Here is a 20402-nt window from a genome sequence, read left to right on the forward strand (position 1 = left end):
ACTGTAATATTTACCTGAGGGAAGTCTGTACTCATAATGTTCTAAGCAGAACTTCTGGTAAAATTGGACAGCTTAAAACAAAATAGCAGAAACTGATAAAAGCTTTTTTACAAAGTGAGTTGAATACTGTTTATTTATTAATCAAAGAAACATTAGTTTCTTCAGAATTCTGTAGGAACACTGACAGGGGGGAGCTGTGCCTCCTTGGATCGCTTCTAGGGGTTACGATGATTAACTGTGTAAGGCAGCCCTGAGAAAGCCAGGTCTGGGTGCCCCTTTCTCCTAGCGCTCTGTATATCAGATACACAGATTAAAAAGTAACATCTTGCACAAAATTCCCTCTATAACTAAATCAATTTTATTCATCATCAATCATAAAAGAAAACAAACAAAGTACATTAAATAAAAAATTAGCACAAATAAACAAATTTATTACCATTAGCAGTTTTGCTAGAACTCAGGTCACCTTAATCAAAATGTTGTCACTGCTAACCCATGCCTTAAAATTTGCAATGTGCAGAAGTCCAATAAAATTATATCTAGTTTACTATTAAACTATTTTGTTTTAAATTGGCAAGAATAATAATTGACAGACATTTATATGAAAACATGGGCTACTAACATAAGCATTTACAAGTAAGGAAAAACAACACACCGAACAAATATTAATTTAGAAGTCAAACAAGTTTTATATAGCAATTTTATATAACAAAATTTTATAAACCTTATATTTGCAGATTTTCACTTCACATAGTTTCAATGGTTTTACCGAACTATCAGCCTCAGCTGCCAAAGTACAAATGAATGAGGTAAGATATAGTGATAAGATTAGATTGGCTGGACAGGAATTAAGCTACTGGTGCCATCTATTAATGAAACCAGAAAAGTAAAACATAATTTCCTTAAAGGCTGAAAGTAAAGATGGATTGGAATTAGGGTCATTAATAGAAACATATTTTTTTTTTTTTTTTTTTGAATGTGCAATGCCTCTAGAAAATCTAATTCACCAATGGAAGATGTTTTTTGAATAATTTTGGTGGCAGAAAAATGGAAAGTGTGATTTTCGGACCAACAATACTGGGCAACTGAGGACTTCCGTGTTTCCTTTTTCCTAATAAATGCCTCATGTTCCTTAACGCGCAATTTTAAGGCTGTCTTAGTTTAACCAATATAAATTAAACCACACTGGCAAGGAATCCTGTAAAAATCCCAGAAATTCATATTCGGAATGGGGTCCTTAAGTATGAAACTCAGAATTTTATTGATAGCAGAAGAAACGACCCAAAAGTTAAATTAGGATTATTTATGTTACGTAAATGAATGTTCAATCATGATTAGGATAAAGTTAAAAGGATCGGATTATATGGTTCTTCATTTAAGAGTTTAGTGACACCATCAAGTATATAAGTGTTCTTGTCCATGACAACTATCTGGCCACCTTTGTCAGCCTTTGAAATGATTAGGCATCTTATTGCCCATAATAGAAATTCAACAATAAGCCTTTGAAACCAAATCTAAATACCAGAGAGAGAGCTACAATGTGCAAAATTCATTCTAACCCAGACATTACCATTTCAAAGGCCGACAAACGTGGCCAGATAGTTCGTCATGGACAAGAACACTTACATCGATGCCATCACTAAACTCTTAAATGAAGGACCGCATAATCCAATTGCTAAAGACCCATTCACCTTTGGAAATCTTAAAAATAAAAACTACAATCAAATCTTCACAAATCCTTTCGACCAACTTAAAAACAGTCGCTCATCCCATCTGTTGCAAATTAAGCCACATTATATACTCTTCCCAAAATTCATAAAGGTGGTATTCCTTTCCACCCTATAGTATCAAACCTAGACACTGCCTTGTACCCATTACCTAAATATTTAATTTCTAGATTTTCAACTCTATTAAATAATTTCTTATTTACACCATAAAAATTCAATAGAGTTTGTAAAAAAGGTTAAAAGCATTTCTCCTAGAAATTTACTCATGGTTTTTTTTAAATGTAAAATCATTATTCACCAGTGTTCCAATGGAGGGTGCATTTAGATGTCTAGAAGCCAGACTTCGCAAATTTCATTTCTCCTGCATAGAAACTGATGAGCTAATTTCCCTTACTCAATTCTGTTTGAAACGGACGCATTTTGTTTTCAAAAATAAATATTACAAGCAAACTGAGGGATTAGCCATGGGAAGCCCTCTTAGTCTCATCCTGGCTGATATCTACATACATTATTATGAATAAAAATTATTTGAAACTTTAAACTTCCCAGTATAGTTCTGCTACAAAGACGATACTTTTAGCCTGTCTGACAATAATAAAGATGATTTAAATAAAGTTCTTTCCATAATGAATTCTACTGATCCTGCTATTCAGTTCACTTTTGAACTTAAGACATGCAATTCTCTTCTATTCCTCGACATTTTGGTCAGACGTAACACATCCAACTTCAGTACTACTTTTTACCATAAACCTTCATCGGTTTGCCTTCCACCAAATCATGCTGTCCAATTAAACAAAAGTTAGCTTCATTTTATTCCTTTGTTAATAGATAAAAACAGAATTTTTTCTTCGATTCAGAGGCCAAAAGTTAATCAAAAATAAGTAACAGATCTAAGACAATGAAACTGCTGTTCCCCAGTACTATTAATCAATATAAGCATGAGCATATAGGATATTTTGCAAGAAAAAATTAAGACACTTCTGGCATCAGTTAGTTTGTAATCTAGATGTCCTGTTTTGGGGAATATGACTTTCATGAGATTTTCGTTTCATTTGGGCACATATAGGGAACAAATAAATAAATCTATATAGAAAAGAAGCATGCCATGTAAAACAAAGAATAAAAAGAAACATATAAGATATAGGTTAAAGAAAGAAGCCCTATATTAGCAGACTTCATATAAAATTTATTTTGAATTTTATACAAAATTAGCAATAAAGATCTAAGGTTTCCTTATCATAATTATTATTATTTTTAAGAAATGAATAAATGACTAGTTACGTTATAGACTAGCAGATAGGCAGAATAATAGGTAAACATACAAAAAGCAATCATGTTAATAGTACACCATAATTTACTTTGATCACAAATATGAATTATTCAAAAATTTTTAGAAAAGAGAATCAAAATAAATATGAGCCCTTCTTTAACACTAAAAAATGTATTATCTAATATAAGGTCTACCGGAAAGTTCTGTTCGTTTCTATGGCAACAATTTTGGACGTGTAAGCATGCTTATTTGGCACATGTACGGCTCTCCATTTTTATCGCTTAACATATACATACTGAAGTAGCAAATTAACTAAAGCAAAGCTGATTCACGTTAGGATTAAGTGTGAAGCGATAGTGTAGCCATGGCTACTGATAAAGATCATTTATGTCACTGTACTTTATACAAATTTCAACAAGGAAGAAATGTTACAGAAGCACGTAGAAATTTATTGAAAGTGTTTGGTGAAGGTACAGTTTCTGATAAAACATTCAGAAGATGGTTTGAAAAATTTGAAACAGGTGATTTCGACCTTTCTGATAAGCCACGTTCTGGGAGACCATCTTTGATCGACGACGCTGTTGTTAAAAGCATGTTAGAGCAAGATCCTTTTCTGACAACATCGGAGATCGTACAAAGGCTTAATTCAGATCAACAAATCATTTCGGACCGTATTCGGAAGATAGGATTGGTGTCAAAATATTCAAGATGGGTTCCACATGAACTAAGTCAAAAGAATTTGGATGTTTAAGTCATCATATGCACATCTCTGCTTGCTCGGAACAAAATCGAGCCCTTCTTGAACCAGATGATAACTGGGGATGAAAAGTGGATTACCTATGAAAACATCATAAAGAAAAGGGCATCTTGTGAAACCGGAAAACATAGCCCTTTGACCTCTAACACCAAATCTGACTCTGAATAAGAGAATGTTGTGTATATGGTGGGACATTCAAGGTCAAATACACTATGAGCTTTAAAAACTGAACGAAAAGCTCAATTCGGAGAAGTATTATCAGCAACTGGATAATTTAAAGACAGCAGTCCAAAAAAAAGAAACTGGCGATGTTCAATAGGAAGGACATCATACTGCATCGTGATAATGCCACGCCATATGCTGCTTTGGGGACTCGTCAAAAAATTGCAGAACTAGGCTTGGGAAATCCTGTCATATCCACCATATTCTCCAGACCTAGCACCCTCTGACTATCACTTGTTTTTCTCGTTTTTTGGAGGGCAAAAAAATTCAAAAATAAAGAGATATCAAACTAGCACTTATTGAATTTTTCGCATCAAAAGATAAAACATTTTTCAAAAATGGAATATACAAATTGCCCTCACGCAGGCAAGAAGTCATTTATAGTAATGGCAATTATATTATTTAGTAAAGTTTATTGATGGTAAGCAAAATTTGTGTTTTGTTTTATTCAAAAAATGGACAGAACTTTCCGGTAGGCCATATATTAACCTTCTAAAACCTGGCCGAAATTATCATAATACAGCCTTCAGACCAGCACAATCCAAAACACTTTTGCCTCCTCTTTGAATTTTTCCTAATGAGAAAAGTCGTTAGAGTGGCCATTTGTCCCCTTCATGGATGCAGTAAAATTTACATGTTTGTCGGACACTGTTCCATAGTCTAGAATGGGTTGCTAGATTTGAAACTTTTTTAATATTTATTTTGCTTTCATTTAAATGAAGTTCTAAATAAATGCAATGTTTATATTTCATTTACTATTTCTGATCAATCTCAGCAATAATTTGTGAATTTTATAACTTTGTTTTCATACTTCAGTTATATTCGCTTATTTTCTTATTAGAAATTAGAAAAACGAGAACAAAGCTTTACAAAATATAATAAATATGAACTAGCTTTGTAGGTCTGCAGGTTGGAATGCGATTTTTAATAATACATTTCCATTAACAAAATACAATTTAAAGTAAAAAGACTTACAATTTAAAGTAAGTAAATACTTTTACTTAAAATTTAAAGTAAGTAAAAGTTTTTTTTTTTTTTCCCTCTTGTAACACATTTCATTGCAACTTATTTTACTTATTTTGCTTATGTTAATGTTTTCACGGAACCACAGTATTTCAGCGGCTTTTCAGCGCACAAACTAGGATTTTTCTTTTAACCTTTTTCATTAACAAAATAATGGTAATGAATAATTTAAAGAAATGATAATAATAAATTCATTAATAATATTTTTTACTATTAGATGTTTAGAATGAGATTCACTACAATTAGATTTTTAGATGAATTTTCTGTAATAATAAAGCTTTAAATAACAATAATAAAGCTTTAAATAACAATAACAAAGCTTTAAACCTGCTTTATTCCATAATTTTGTTATTATAATACAAAAAAGAAAATCAGAGATACATTGGTGGCATTTCATCACTTAACTTTAACAAATATTACATTGGACTATCAGTCAAAGGATGTATATCTTTAAAGAGAATTTTCTTTGTAAAATTGGCTTTTGTTTATGTTAGCAGAGAAAACAAAATCTGCGACCTATACTAGCAATCATAAAAAGTATTTTTCAGAACAGCTTTAAATGTTTATAAAGAATTACAGTTAAAAGTCTTTGATCTGGACGCGTCGTTTCCGGATTATCGGTTTTTCCGGATTATAGATCATCAGTTTAAATCTGGTAAGATGGCATGCAGAAATTATAAAATTAAAAATATGACACCATAATTTATGAAATAAAGAGCAATTATGATCTAAAAGGTATCAAAATTTACAAAAAAAGAAGTTTAATATTTATTTGTTTACTTTATTAACCATTTTTTTTCAATGCGCGCATGTGTAAAGCATACATTAAGCATAATCAAAATTAGAAAATTGCAACCAGAAAACTATTTGATGTGTATTCTTGATATTTATAATGACGAGGAATTTGATTTAAATCATATCAAAGATGGATTACATCAAGAAGAAACACCACATTTAGTAAGGAATTATAAGCCAAATAAAATAAAAACATCTGCCCTGAAGGTAAGGATAGTGCTGACAGATCAACTTCCAGTTCATTGCGTGCCGCGTCTTCCCCCCCCCCCCCCCGCAGAGCAGGGTGAAATTGATAAACAGATTTCGGAATGGTTAGAGAAAGAAAGGACATGCCTTCAGCCATTTTTTGCAGCAATTCCACTTTTTGTTTGATGGACATCGAAACATGCTTTTGCTTTGTAGTTTCCTTTGGCAGCTCCAGAATCAGAAATTCTTTTAGATTTAATCGAAAGTTCAAGCTTACTTTTATAAATTGCTCTAACAGTCTGCAAAAAATAACAAGCAGGATCCAATTAGAAGATTAAGGAATAACGAAATCTGCAACATTAAAACTGAAATAGATATTTAGATAATTTTAGTTTAGCTTATACCATCCGTTATACATTAAGCACGCTTGCGTAGATGCATATGTGGATGCATTAACATACTATTATGCGTTGACACACACGCAGAAAGTTTGTAGCTTTGAGGTCCGCATTATAGATTATTTCGAATCATGGACGTCTAGACTTTTGACTGTATATGTCAATTTCCTTTCATAGGCAGAAATTTGGTCTAAAACCATCATTATATCCAAAGGTTGAAGTCTATTTGATTTTCAACGAACATTCTATTTGCACATAACATATTTTCTAATTTAGTTTATAAAGAGTAACCTTTCACGTTTTCAAGAGAATAAGGGCATACTGGGTGTTTACACTTACAATGCAGTAATGTTTTTCATATTTCTTCCAGTAATGAAAATGATTATCCTGGAATATTTTCAAAGCAAAATTAAGAAAATGTTTAAATTAAACTGGTTATTTCAATACTTTTTTTTATCAATTTTTTACGGGCCTTCAGTAGAGGGGTAAAGGCGGCTGAACACTTGTACCTTGCTTGGGTTTGAATCCAGTCTAAAGGGTTGGATTCATAGTTTTCACTATGTGTAACGTAAATACAAGACAGTCCGCCTCAAAGTCCTCTGCAAAGGCATCCCTCCCTTTATAAATTGTTGTGTGCTTTGATGTAATTCAGTAAGTGAACAAAATTAATTAAATCAAATCCAAAGAACGGATTGATTACATGTGGAATTTTCCATCAGGAAAGTAAATGCGAACAATTTTCTCTTAAAAAGGTTTACACAAAAGCATCGACCCCCTTAAGCAGATAGCATTCAGGTGCTTTTCCATAATCCAATCCTAATTCTCATACATTAAATAGTAAGTTGACATACACCTTATTACAGACAAAATAACATTCCTCTTTTTAAAGGTAAATTTTTATTAACTTGTTTGAATTCCCTTTATCACTTGAGGATTACAAGAATTTCAGCAAATAAAAGTGGCCAAAATTTTATGCAAAGTAACTGATGTTTTGATTCAATTTAGAAGTTACATGAGCTTTAATGATATTTAAATACCTTTTTGGGAGATGTGATCCTAAAAGAGGGTCTAAAGACATATTGGTTTTATTTCATTTACAATGAATGAAAATCACAAAAGCTATTATGCATACAACTCTCTCTTATTTATCTCCAGATAAATCAGACAAAATTGCCTACTTAATAGAAGCACTTCGACAGAGTTAACAGTTCTTAAGGGTTTTACGCAAAATTACATAGGAATGCTTGGTTGGAAATGCTTTCCTGGAGCAGTAGTGATGACACAATATGCAAAAAAGGAAGGACACAACAGTGAGACAAAACAAGTTTTATGTTTAGCACAGCAGAAACCTACAAATAAGAACAAAAACACACAAAAATCATCATTAAAGAAGGTGTTCAAAATTATGACCTCAGACTGTGATGCAGGTCTCACATCTCCACATAGAAGATCTGCATCACGACTGGAAGATGCATGATGCACAGTTCATGCATCCCGTTCTGGGTTGTAATTTCAAACACATTCTTTGATGATGATCGTTGCCTCTTTATGTTGTTTTTCTTTATTTTTGTTATACTCCAAATAATAAACATGTTTTCTCACCCTGTTCATGTACTTTCTTTCTTGACTTTTTTGTGTCGTCACTACTGTGCCAGGAAAGCATTTCTGACCATGCATTCCTATGTGATTTTCTATCGCCTAGGTGTACTCTATATCTCCTGAAAGTTTGTCACTGCTGTACTGATACACCCTGTATATTGTAGTGACAAGTGAAATTAAACATATAGCATATTAGAATCAAATCCATTTAAGCATTTCTAGTGGTAAGACCACTTAATCCCAAGTAAATGGGCTAGCTACAGATTAGTTTTCATGGTTTACCTCATGCATAACTTGAATACACGTCAGGTTTCCTTAGAAGTCCTCTATAAGGGCATTCCCTAGCCTTAGCAGATAGCCCTCATGTGCTTTATTCACATAATCTAACCTTTTATGCATTTCTTGCTCAATTCATTTTACAAAGCATTAATTCACTAGTTGCGTAACAAATGATGCCTGAGTGAGACTAAACTGGATTGGAATATTTGGGCTACACACTTGAAGGCTATCTGCCAAAGGAAAGGAATGCTTTATCCACATCACACATGAGGACAAAATGAAACCTTCACTGCAGCAGCCTGTTCGCTGGAAGCTGAAGACTGAAGATTGAAAGTTCTTAATTGCATTGTGGGTTCGATTTCCAGGAACAGAAATATCTGTATCATTTTGATATTTGCTCTGGTAAGAAGCCAACATTTTTAAACAGAAATTTTATCAAGTATTTCTCTTGTGGAAATTGAGACCTTGAAAGCAGGCTGAATACAATACAAAGTCCGAAATCCGTACTCGTCGGGACTTCAGATTTCGTCGGGATTCTGGATTTGGGATTTTTCCAGATAATCATTAGTTTAAATCTAGTAAGATAGCATGTCGAAATTATAAAATTAAAAATATGAAATCATAATTTATGAAATAAAGAACAATTATGATCTAAAGGGTATCAAAATTTACAAAAAAAAATCTTTACCTTATTAAGCATTTCTTTTAATGTAAGTTGTTTAAGTTGCTTCGTTTTTTGTGCTAATACTTTCTCCTTAGTTCTGTAGACAGATAGACATCTCTTGTTCAGTTATATTGCTGAAGTCCTGTAACTGCTATTTCAAGAATTCCGACTAATTTGTGAATCGAATTTTTCTCACCTTTCGATAACCTCTCTGTCATATTCTTTACTATCTGGTAGCAGTATTTTCTGGATTTACAACCATACTATAGATTTCGCCATTCATTAATTGATTGATGATTGCAAAGCACTGTCATCACAATGAAAAACTTTTTATATCATCTTCATTTATTACCGCTTCTCCACATTTCTTTACAAAATTACGTTATTTGGAAAATTTTATCTTTGCTTTGAGGTATCCGAAAACCTTTAAAACTAGCGGTTATCATCATCAAATTTAGCTATCCTTCACTATACATAAATATATTTGGCTATGCATCATCAGCTCGGCGACTAACGACAAATTGTTCCGTTAAATTTTATCTTGTTTTTATCGTGCACTGAGACAATTAAGCCTGAATTGTATTAGTTTAGTTATTTATTACACTTAAGTCTATTTCTTGCACATGCTTAAGGCTTATCAGAGTTCTGAATAAATAAATTCCCACATATACTTAAGCCTTATTGAAGGATGATGCTAGATATCTTACTGCCTGATGCTAGATATCTTACTGCCTGATGCAGTCTCTGTGCGTCCTAAATTCTGCAGCCATACAAGCGCTGGCAGTGGTTCTGGGTTTATGTGAATAACAAATCAGTTATTCTTAATACAAATAGCCCTAAATGTAATCTTTATCAACAAAATCTATTTTTAGCATATGGAAAGAAATCTTTGGTAATTTTTCTTCATCAACATTTTTTAGCGCATTTAACTTAAATCTGTAATCATCACCAAGCGTAATGTTAACATAAAAGCTTACCATACTCCTTTATTATTCAATTACTAACATAACAAAATTGTGTAAGCATTGCTACATGAGTTATTACTCAAGTTGTCATATTTTGATAAACATGCGGTGATAAAAGGAAAGTATAATAAATAATGATTTGCCAGGTTGGCGTCAGATCAACAACGTATCTATATAGAATGTTTCGATTTGAGATATGCAGCAATGGAGCCAAATTACTGATCGTACAATTTTATGCAAAAATGATTGTTTCTTCAATAACAAGGTACTTTATTTAGTGTTGAAGTGAAATTAAGAATCCGGACTCTCCAGATGTTTTATTATGTGTGTGTGGAGGGGGGGAAATTAAATGCACATGCATAAAGCCTACCAGAAAAACATTATTGGTGGTTTTGAGGTCCAGAGTTTAGATCATTCTGAATAATGGATGTCCGGATTTTGGACTTTGTACTGTGTAAAGTCCAAAGATAGATAGAAGATCTATTAGCTATGTTTTAAAATATTACTTACTAAATATATCTCAAAAACTACTAAATATAAGCTATTTTTCTCAATTTCTGAAACTTATTATTAATTATTATTTGCTACATATGTTTGTAATTAATTCATAATTTAATATTGCACTATTAATAAACCAAGACAGAAATTCTATTTCAGCACTTTTTAACACACCTCAATGTCTTGAATAGATGAAATCTATCAGGAATATCAAAAATCAGCATAATTGGTAGTCATATTGTCTAAAATGACTATATCCATGGAAGATAAAATTATCTGGCCTCTGCAATATTTGGAGACAGTTTAGTAAATTAACATGCTTAGTATATGAATCAATTTTATGCAAAAAATTATCTGTTATGCATAATTTTTAATGCCATTATGAAGGCAGAATCCAGGAATATTAAGAAAAGCTCAAACTTTATTTTTTAAACCAAACATTTGTATTTCTCACAGAGTTATCACCTATAAAATTAATAATGGATTGTTATATTTATTATACTCGAAAGAAGCAAGACATTTTAGAAATTTTACAATTTAAGAAGCATAGAGGAAAGGAGAAAAGAAAAATAATTCATCCTAATTTATTTCCATTTTAATTAGTAAAAATTATTAATAACACATTAAAACTACCTGAACTGAATGACTTTAAGAATTCCATCTAAAGTGAAACATTATTTAAGAATTTTATACATTTTGTATCAAAACTGCATACTATTAAAAATTATGTCCTTTGATTATTTTACATAGCAAAACTAAAACAGCTATTTTCATAAATGTTTTTCCTTGATATAAGTGCTTAAAATTCTTCAAAAAAATTTAAAATAAAATTTAAATCAGAATCACCAGATCCAATCAATTCTGGTTTCAGACAGGACTTCTATGAAGTCCACATCATATAAAGTATGAAAAATTACTACAGTCAAAAGTCGTTAATTCGGACACCCATAATCCGGAATGATCTATAATCCGGACCTCAAAGCTAAAAACTTTCTGCGCATGCGCCACATTGACATATGCGCGTAAGACATTTACGGCTGCGAATATGCTTGTGCGCGCGCGCAAAATACGTTTACGAGAGCACGTTTAATGTACAACAGACGGTATAAGGTAAGCTAAAATTATCCAATTATCTATTTCAGTTAATGTTGCAGATTGCGTTGTTCCTTAATCTTCGAATTGGATCCGGCTTATTATTTTTTGCAGACTCTTAGAGCAATTTTATAAAAGTAAGCTTGAACTTTCGATTATGTCAAATAGAATTTCTGATATATATTTATTAATATGTAAAGGATCTACAAAGCGAAAGTATGTTTCAAAGTTCATTAAACAAAAAGTGGAATTGCTGCAAAAAATGGATAAAGGCATATCCTTTGTTTATCTAAACTTAAACATTTGTTTATCTTTAACACCGCGGTGTGCAATGAATTGGAAGTTGATCTGTCAGCACTATCCTTATCTTCAGGGCAGATGTTTTTATTTTATTTTGCTTATAATTCCTTACTAAATGTATTTCATCTTGATGTACTCCGTCTTTGATATGATTTAAATAGAGTTCCTCGTCATTATAATTCGCTTCTGATAGTGAAGAAAGTGACAGAGAGTTTATTGAAAACGAAAACATTTCGATTGACAAATTAGTGGGTATTCTCGACACAGCAATTATAGGACTTGAACAGCGGGACTTTGTAACTGAACAAGAAATTATGTCTGTTTATAGAATTAAAGAGAATGTATTATCACATAAAAAACAAAGCAATTTAAACAACTTAGATTGAAAGAAATGTTTAATAAAGTAAACAAATAAATATAAAGCTTTTTTTTTTTTTTTTTTTTTTTTTTTTTTGTAAATTTTGATACCCTTTAGATCATAATTTTTCTTTATTTCATAAATTACGGTTTCATATTTTTAATTTTATAATTTCTGCATGCCATCTGACCAGATTTAAACTGATGATCTATAATCCGGAAAAATCGATAATCCGGAATCGCAATGACTTTTGACTGTACCACCACTTTACACTTTTGACCATCTGATGAACAGATCTGTAGCAAAATTTCAAAATTAGACAGAATTAAACATAGACTGATGACAGTTTTACAGAAAAACTCTATAAATTTTCAATGGAAAGAGACAAGTGTACCTCTTCTTCAGCTGCAAAAAACTAAGTGTAATTTCAAATCATAAATGCCTCTCATTACTAACAAATTATTAAATTACACAAATAAATAAAACAAATAGAATTAACAAAAAATACTTTAAAATAACTACAAAATAAATATTACTTCAAAAATATTTCAAAAAATACTTCAATGGCATACGTGTTTTAAGTTACGAACACTCAAATTCGCAATAAATTATTATCAAAAGTGTTTTGAGATAACTTTCGCCTTAAAATTAATACTATCAATAGAATTTCAATATTTTCTGTTATTTAACTCTCAGTCAACAAATGACTTACAAAACCATGAATTTGGCCTGAAGAATTCTACTCTCAGACTGCTGCAGGCAAAGACTTTGACCTAGCACATACCTAGTTATTTATGGTTCTATGTCTCTAAGCAAAACTGTGGACTTAAAAATTAAGAATAAACACAGTGAACTGTTATAAAAGAACCATAAAAATGAGCTAAACAAGAAATATAACTTCAATTGAACAAAAAAAAAAAAAAAAAGATAACAAGGGGGGAAAAATCTTCAAAGAAAGAGAGAAAAAGAAAAAATGATACTGTGCCTCTTTGATTTGAGAAATGTTTTCAAAAATGGGATAAATGCAAAGTTTTCTTATTACACTATCATCCTGATAGTAAAAAAAAAAAAAAAAAAAAAAAAAAAAAAAAACGAGTAAGTCTCACAGAGTCAAATTACACTAAAAGACAAAGAGAAAAATGAAACAAAATTCTGTAGGAAGAGTTACCTGACATTTTGGCTAATCTTTGGAATATGGTAACAGGTAGTTTGGCGACATTTTCATAAGGCGATAAAGGTTACTAGCTAGGACTTTAGCAGTGTAAATGGATAAAGTCAAGAGTTTGCGCAATGCTATTTTTGTGCAATTCTGGGATGTTTTTTTAAGTGAAAATAGGTCGACATGTACATGGATGATACCGTGTATGTGCAATTCTTAAAAACGCGGAAAGCAGTGGGCGATTCTGCACTTTTCCCAAAAGTTCTTCCACATAACAAAATTTTGAATCATATAATTCTGTATGCTTACAGTAGTCATATTCCAGCAACGGAAATTATTTGCATAAATACATATATGCAGATATGTTATTGCACCAAACATTAATCTTTTGAAATAATACAACCAAATAAGGTACAAAATGAAAAGAATTTTTCTCATTCAATCATTTTCTAAAATTGTTTGTTTCCATAAAGTATAAGATAATTCACAATTAAAAATTTAAAAAAAAAAATAGTTTTTATAAAACCGTTACATGGCGTAACTAAAATTAAGAGCTATAAAATTTTTTTCAGTATAAAAAAGACTTTACTAAACCAATAATTTGATGAACTTTACAAAAAAAGAACATATAAACAGACTTTTTTTTTTTTTTTTTTTTTTTTTTTTTGTGAATGATGAATTACTAAAATGAATTTAGATATCAAATCATCATAGCATCAGTCATTAAAAATTACTAATAAAATGAAAATTAAAATATACGACGAAACGAAATATTTACTGTATAACACAAACCTTCTCCTCTCTGGGCATCGGACAAGTGCTACAAATATTCCAAAACGAATTAATCATGTGCTATGCTTTGAGTTACTACTTTCAGATGAAGGAAAAAGGAGCAGTGATTCTGCAACCTTAAAATACGAAAAACATATGTTTTTAAAAATTGTACACCTCTTCTCTCGAAGACATGATCCAGAAACAAAAACTTTAACAGCAGAAGAGATAAGTTACAGCTCTTCAGTTCAATTCCTTTCACAGAGAAACGGGGAATTACGTCTGAAAAAATGGGAAAAGGGAGAAGATATTAACCAAAGGAGATAAAAACTTTGATAGGAACGTATATATGTATTTAATATTTATAGTAATGATAATATGTAAATTAATGACAAATAGAAATTATATTCATAGCATGACCTTTTTACACTAGCCGCAGTAACACAAACTTGATGGTTCTTCCTAACAGCTTTCTCATGGAATTAGTTTCAATCAATGTGGTTAAAATAGCCTATTCTAACGTCTTTGGTTTCACACATCGTATATTCTAGAGTGTAAGGATGTAAAAACATCTTTTTACTCGACTTCTGATAGCAATCTGGAAGGAAAAGAAAGAAGAGTAGTGTAGTAGGAGTGGGGGGGAAAGAGTCAGGCATCGAATCAACACCGACTCTACTAGTAGAGTCGGTGTTGATCGAATGAGGGGTGTCAGTGTCGTTACAAGATGTAGCAATGGGTGACAGACCGCAGAGTCAATTTAGCGTGAATGAGTCAATTAAGGTTGTAATTCTTATGTGGGTAGGATGTCACAGTCACATGGGTGCCGATGTTTTTTCAACGGGATGCGGGAAGTGTCTGACCAAAATTCCAAAAAACCAATCAAAGTCTTCATTAGAGGCTTACCAATAGATGCTGAAATTAGCACAATTACAGAGGCCTTGCGCGAGTTAAATTACAATGTAAACACAGTTGTTCAATTAACGAGATACCGCACTAAAGCCTTAATGCCACTTTTTCAGGCACAGATATTTCCTGATAAGAACATTGAGGAAATTTACATAGTTAAACATCTCATGTACTTTAATGTCATTATAGAAATATGTATCTAAGAACCAGGTGCCACAATGTCACAATTGCTAGAAGTGGCACCATTCGTCAGAAAATTGCCATGTCGCACACATGTGCGTCAAATGTGCCGGTTTTCATAAAACTGGAAATGTGACAAACCTGGCAGAATTGACAACCCCGTCTGTGTAAATTGCCTTAAGCCTCTCGTCGCGTCCTATAGGGGGTGCCCTAGGTACCCCACTATAAAAAGTCTATTAAATCATCTAATGTCAAGCTAGGGATTAGTTATGCCCAAGTAATTAAACCTACAACAAACTCTAGCAAAGCCCCTGACACTAATGTCTCTGCGGCAGGGGCGTAGCTAGAGGGGGACATGGGGGCATCTGTCCCCGGGCGCAGAATCCAAGGGGCGCCAAACTGATGTTACGACATTTAAGAATTAAATGTTTTCCATCCTTGGTAAGCAGTAGGGGGCGCGAAATCTTCAGTTGTCCCTGGGCGCTGAAAACCCTAGCTACGACTCGGCTTTGCGGATGCGGATAACGCTACTACGCAAAATGTACCAAGAAAATCTTCTCATATTCCTGTTAATAAGAGTAATAGTATTTTTGCAAATGTTAAAAGTCAAGAATTACCCCCTATTAATTCAAATTCTGTCAAAAAATAGTACAAATGATATATTTGAGTTAATTAAAATCATGAAAGAGGTTGAAAGCATATTTGGATGTAATATCAGCCAAATTATTTATATTTACGAAAGTAAGCTACCTGGATTTCGCAAATGTGAAAACAAATTAGATAAAAATCAAGTTCTGCATATTATTCTTGAAGAAATACACGGGTTAGCTAATAATGTTTAATTTATGGATAATAAATTTGTAATTGTAACATGGAACGCAAACGTGTTACGCCATAGACTAGACGAATTACGTATCTTTGTAAATGAGTATTGCCCTGATATTTTACTCCTACAAGAACAGCCCACCAGCGGCCGAGCGGTAAAGTCGCTGAACACTGGTAGCTCGGTCCGAGGTTCGAATCCCGCGAACGGGTAGGCTGCATGGGCGTTTTCGTAGTTTTCTTCATGTGTAACGTGTATACGAGACAGTTTCCACGAAAGTATCCCTCCCCTTTAGGCAGATAGCCCTCGAGGCTTTGCCGTAATTTAAAAATAACCTAACTTAACCTACAAGAACACAAGCTTAGTTTACAACTTACTTTCCAGATTGCAAACTACTGCCTCTACAGATATGATCGAGAGCGTACAGGTATCAGTCATCCTGGAGGAGGGCTCATCATCCTCATTAAACGCTCCATCACCCACCACCTTACAACACTACCACAGCTTTTAGCCGTTGAGGCCCTAGCTATTACAGTCACTACACTCACTTCACACTCACTTACAGTTATCTCCGCCTATATCCCAAGCAAAAAAGATCACAAGCGAATACTGCGCGTGACTTCGAAGCGCTATTCCAACTCAATAGAAAAATAATAATAGGCGGAGACTTCAACGCAAACCATCGCGTATGGAACTGCAATCATTCCACATACCTAGGTTCTGTAATGCGTATTTCCAAACCCCACCCCATTTTTAGAATTTTTGACGTCACGAAAATATCGACTAGTTTCGTCTGGCAAATAGAAGACGGCATACCCCACTTTTGACTACTACGGCGCGCTTTCGAAAAATTGTGGTGCTGAATAGTGTGTTTAGGTGCTAAATGTGACATTTTCAGAATTTAAATTATGAATCGAAATTTACGCAAAATCTTTAGTGAATGGTTATTGTTTATTCGGCGTGTACTTGAGGAAAGAGGAGATTAATTCACTGTTGATGTATACATTTAAAATATGAAAAATCTCGAAAATACGAGTATGAAAAATCTCGTATGAAATCAATAAATGTGATGCATTCATCGCAAAATACAGCGACGCCAGTGAAATAAACGAGATTGTTCGAAAAACTTATCCAGATCTAAATTCACTATAAAAAATTGTATGTGTGACAATACAGCAATTTTAATAAAAAAAACACTTGCAGAAAACTTCAAATCAAGGAATAAGAATTGCAGTGCCTCTGTGTGCTTAAAAACTACGAAGCATTCTGCATACTTTTGTGCCAAAATCAAAGGTGACAAATAGATTAATACATTTTAAGTGTATATATTTCAAAATTATTAAAATAACTTGTACAGTTGTTTAATTGCTTAAAACAGCAATAAAGTTCATTTATAAAGATATACAAGGAACTATTATCAAAATACTTCATTGCTTTGGTGAAAAAGTGAAATTTACTTAGTTACCTAACTTTATAACATTAAATATCTTCGTATCTTTTGTTTGATAAAAGCTTAACTACTTTCTTTATTCATTTCTTATGCATTAAAATATTTTCTGATTTATTTAACATAATTATCACGATTACTAAATGTGTTAAGAATTTCCATACATCCTTGTGCAGTATCATTGCATGTTTGTGTAATGAACTTTGATTTTCAAGAACGAAATGAAATACAATCTCCAAAAAAGCACTTTTTTGTTTTCCTGTTCCTGTGTTTAGCTGCAAAAGTAAATTCACATCAAGTATATGTCTGTGCACTTTTGACAATGTAAATACTGAAATTTGTGTACAGTAAAAACTCAACTTCAAAAAATATCCAGAAATCTCTTGAAGTTTTGGATAGTCGAGCATATAAAAAAATGAAATACTGTAGAAAAGTAAGTGAATGGAAGAAAAAACTACTAGTCTAAAATCAAAAAACAGTTCATCTTATTTGATCAACTTGACTATCAAAAGCCAATATTTAATATTATGCAAGATTTTGAAAAAAAATGTATGCTGCTGATCTTTGGAATATGATCATGGGTGATTTTTACAATGGTTATGTGGATTCAGATTGCAAGTTGAGACTTTAAATATGAACAATAGTAATTTAAAAATTTGAAGTAGTAATCTTATATCCAACAATCTCTGCCAAATAACTTCTATGGTTTAAGTAATTAAAATATATATTTTTAACTATTTGTTATTAATTTTATAAAGTACATTCTATAATTTAAATTTTATTTATTTTCATCTGTTTTAATGTTTGCCATTATAAATTTTATACCACTTTTTTAAGATTTATTGTTGCTAATTAAGCAAACAAAACAGGATATTTTTTATCCTGACTTCTTTTGCAATTTATTTAGTTATTTTATGCATACATATATATTTTATGTAAGAAAGGGATTTATGTACAATAGATATATACAGATGTGTTTGGACTGTATATACAATTAATTTTTTAAAAGGAAAATTTATAATCTTTCCAAGAATTTTCGTGCATTATGCTGCTAAAAATTTATCAGTAAATATATAAAGAAAGAAGTTTAGAACCAATTTTTTTGTAAAAACTAAAAAATGTAGAATATCAAATATTCTTTTTAGACTAGTAAAATCTTCTAAAATTGGAAGATATTTTTAATGATTTGACTTTTTTTTCCATTTTCCTTTGCTACTGGTGTTTGATAAGAGGTTCTAGCAAAGTTTTGTGTTAAGATTATTTTGAACTTTGAAAGATTTTTCACTGTAGGATTTTTTATACATTTTTAAAAGCATGTTTTCATTTTTCTATAATTCTTTTTAGATTAGAAATTTATTTTTAAATTGGAAGATATTTTTAATGATTTTACTTTGTATTTTTGCCATTTTCCTTCGCTTTGAGGAGGACCAGAATTTTCGGGTGAACTATTAAGATAAAAAATATGATGAAATGGTTCAACACCTGATTCTGGATACAGAAAAGGAATTTGTTTTAGAAGGGGAAATGTAATTAAATTTGACATATCTCCTCTTGACGAAGTTGGTTGGATTCCTAGTCTTTCTTGTTCTTTTATACTCTTTTTTTTTTTTTTTTTTTTTTTTTTTTTTTTTTTTTTTTTTTTTGGTTTTTCCTGTGATGGTTTATTTTCATTTTTACATTTTAAAATACAATGAAAATCGTTTAACACGAAACTGACAAGACTGAAATATTTTTTCGTGTTAAAGGATATTGCGAAATTCAAAAAATTAAGTTTATTAGGTTACATTTTATTTACATAGATATGTATATATGCATGCATTTAACATTTATACAGTAAGTAAAACTAACATTTATACAGTACAAAGTCATTAATCCGGACTTGTCGGGACTTCAGTAATTCCGCATTAGGGGTTTTTCTGGATTATAGATCATCAATTTAAATCTGGTAAGATGGCATTCAAGAATTATAAAATTAAAAATATGAAACCGTAATTTATGAATTAAAGAGTAATTCTGATCTAAAGGGTATCAAAATTTACAAAAAAAAAAACTTAATATTTTTTTTTATTATTATTTTATCAAACATTTCTTTTAACGCATGCATGCGTAAAGTCAAAATTAAAAGTCATTACGCATAGTCAAAATGAGAAAATTGCAACCAGAAAACTATTTGATGTGTATTCGTGATATTTATAATGACGAGGAATTTGATTTAAATCATATCAAAGATGGAGCACATCGAGATGAAATACTACATTTAGTATGGAATTATAAGCCGAATAAAATAAAAACATCTGCCCTGAAGATGAGGATAGTGCTGACAGTTCAACTTCCAATTCATTGCGCGACATCCCCCTCACAGAGCAGCGTGAAATTGATACACAGAATTCGGAATGGTTAGAGAAACCAAGGATATGCTTTTATCCATTTTTTGCAGCAATTTCACTTTTTGTTTGATGGACATCGAAACATGCTTTCTCTTTATAGATCCTTTGGCAGCTCCAGAATCGGAAACTCTTTTTGACATAATCGAAAGTTCAAGCTTACTTTTTATAAAATTGCTCTAACAGTCTGCAAAAAATAATAAGCCGGATACAATTAGAAGATTAATTAACAACACAATCTGCAACATTAACTGAAATAGAGAATTAGTAGATAGCCTAGCTTATACCGTTCGTTATACATTAAACGCGCATGCGTAAAGGTATTATGCGCATGCGTAAATGTTATGCATGCGCAGAAAATTTGTAGCTTTGAGGCCCAGATTAAAGACTTTCTACTGTGTTATGAAAAGAATGCGTCAAAGCGTTTATGTTTTTCTCTTTGTATTGTCTTATCTTTATCTATTTTCAGATACATTGTGTAAAAATATTTGGTAATTGTAAAATTGTTATATTAAGTTAAGGAAATACCAAAACTGCTAAAATTTTTTGACCCCCTGCCGTATATGGGGGTCGCGATCCACAGTTTAAGAAACTCTGGT

At 31.8% G+C, this 20402-nt stretch overlaps 1 protein-coding gene across 2 annotated transcripts in view; it reads right to left on the bottom strand.

The window, feature by feature from the left end:
- Positions 1–14301, bottom strand: part of LOC118179363 (uncharacterized) — a 350178-nt gene extending 335877 nt beyond the window's left edge. For both annotated transcript variants that reach the window (XM_085817376.1, XM_085817377.1), the window contains exon 1: positions 14085–14301. In XM_085817376.1, coding sequence (XP_085673502.1) covers positions 14085–14141 — 57 coding nt within the window. In that variant the 5' untranslated portion in view covers positions 14142–14301. The remainder of the gene's footprint in view (positions 1–14084) is intronic.
- Between the last annotated feature and the right edge of the window lie 6101 nt (positions 14302–20402).

This window comes from Stegodyphus dumicola, chromosome 5 (genome assembly GCF_044657685.1).
Source record: "Stegodyphus dumicola isolate Sdum_Otavi_A_Nest chromosome 5, ASM4465768v1".
NCBI lineage: Eukaryota > Metazoa > Arthropoda > Arachnida > Araneae > Eresidae > Stegodyphus > Stegodyphus dumicola.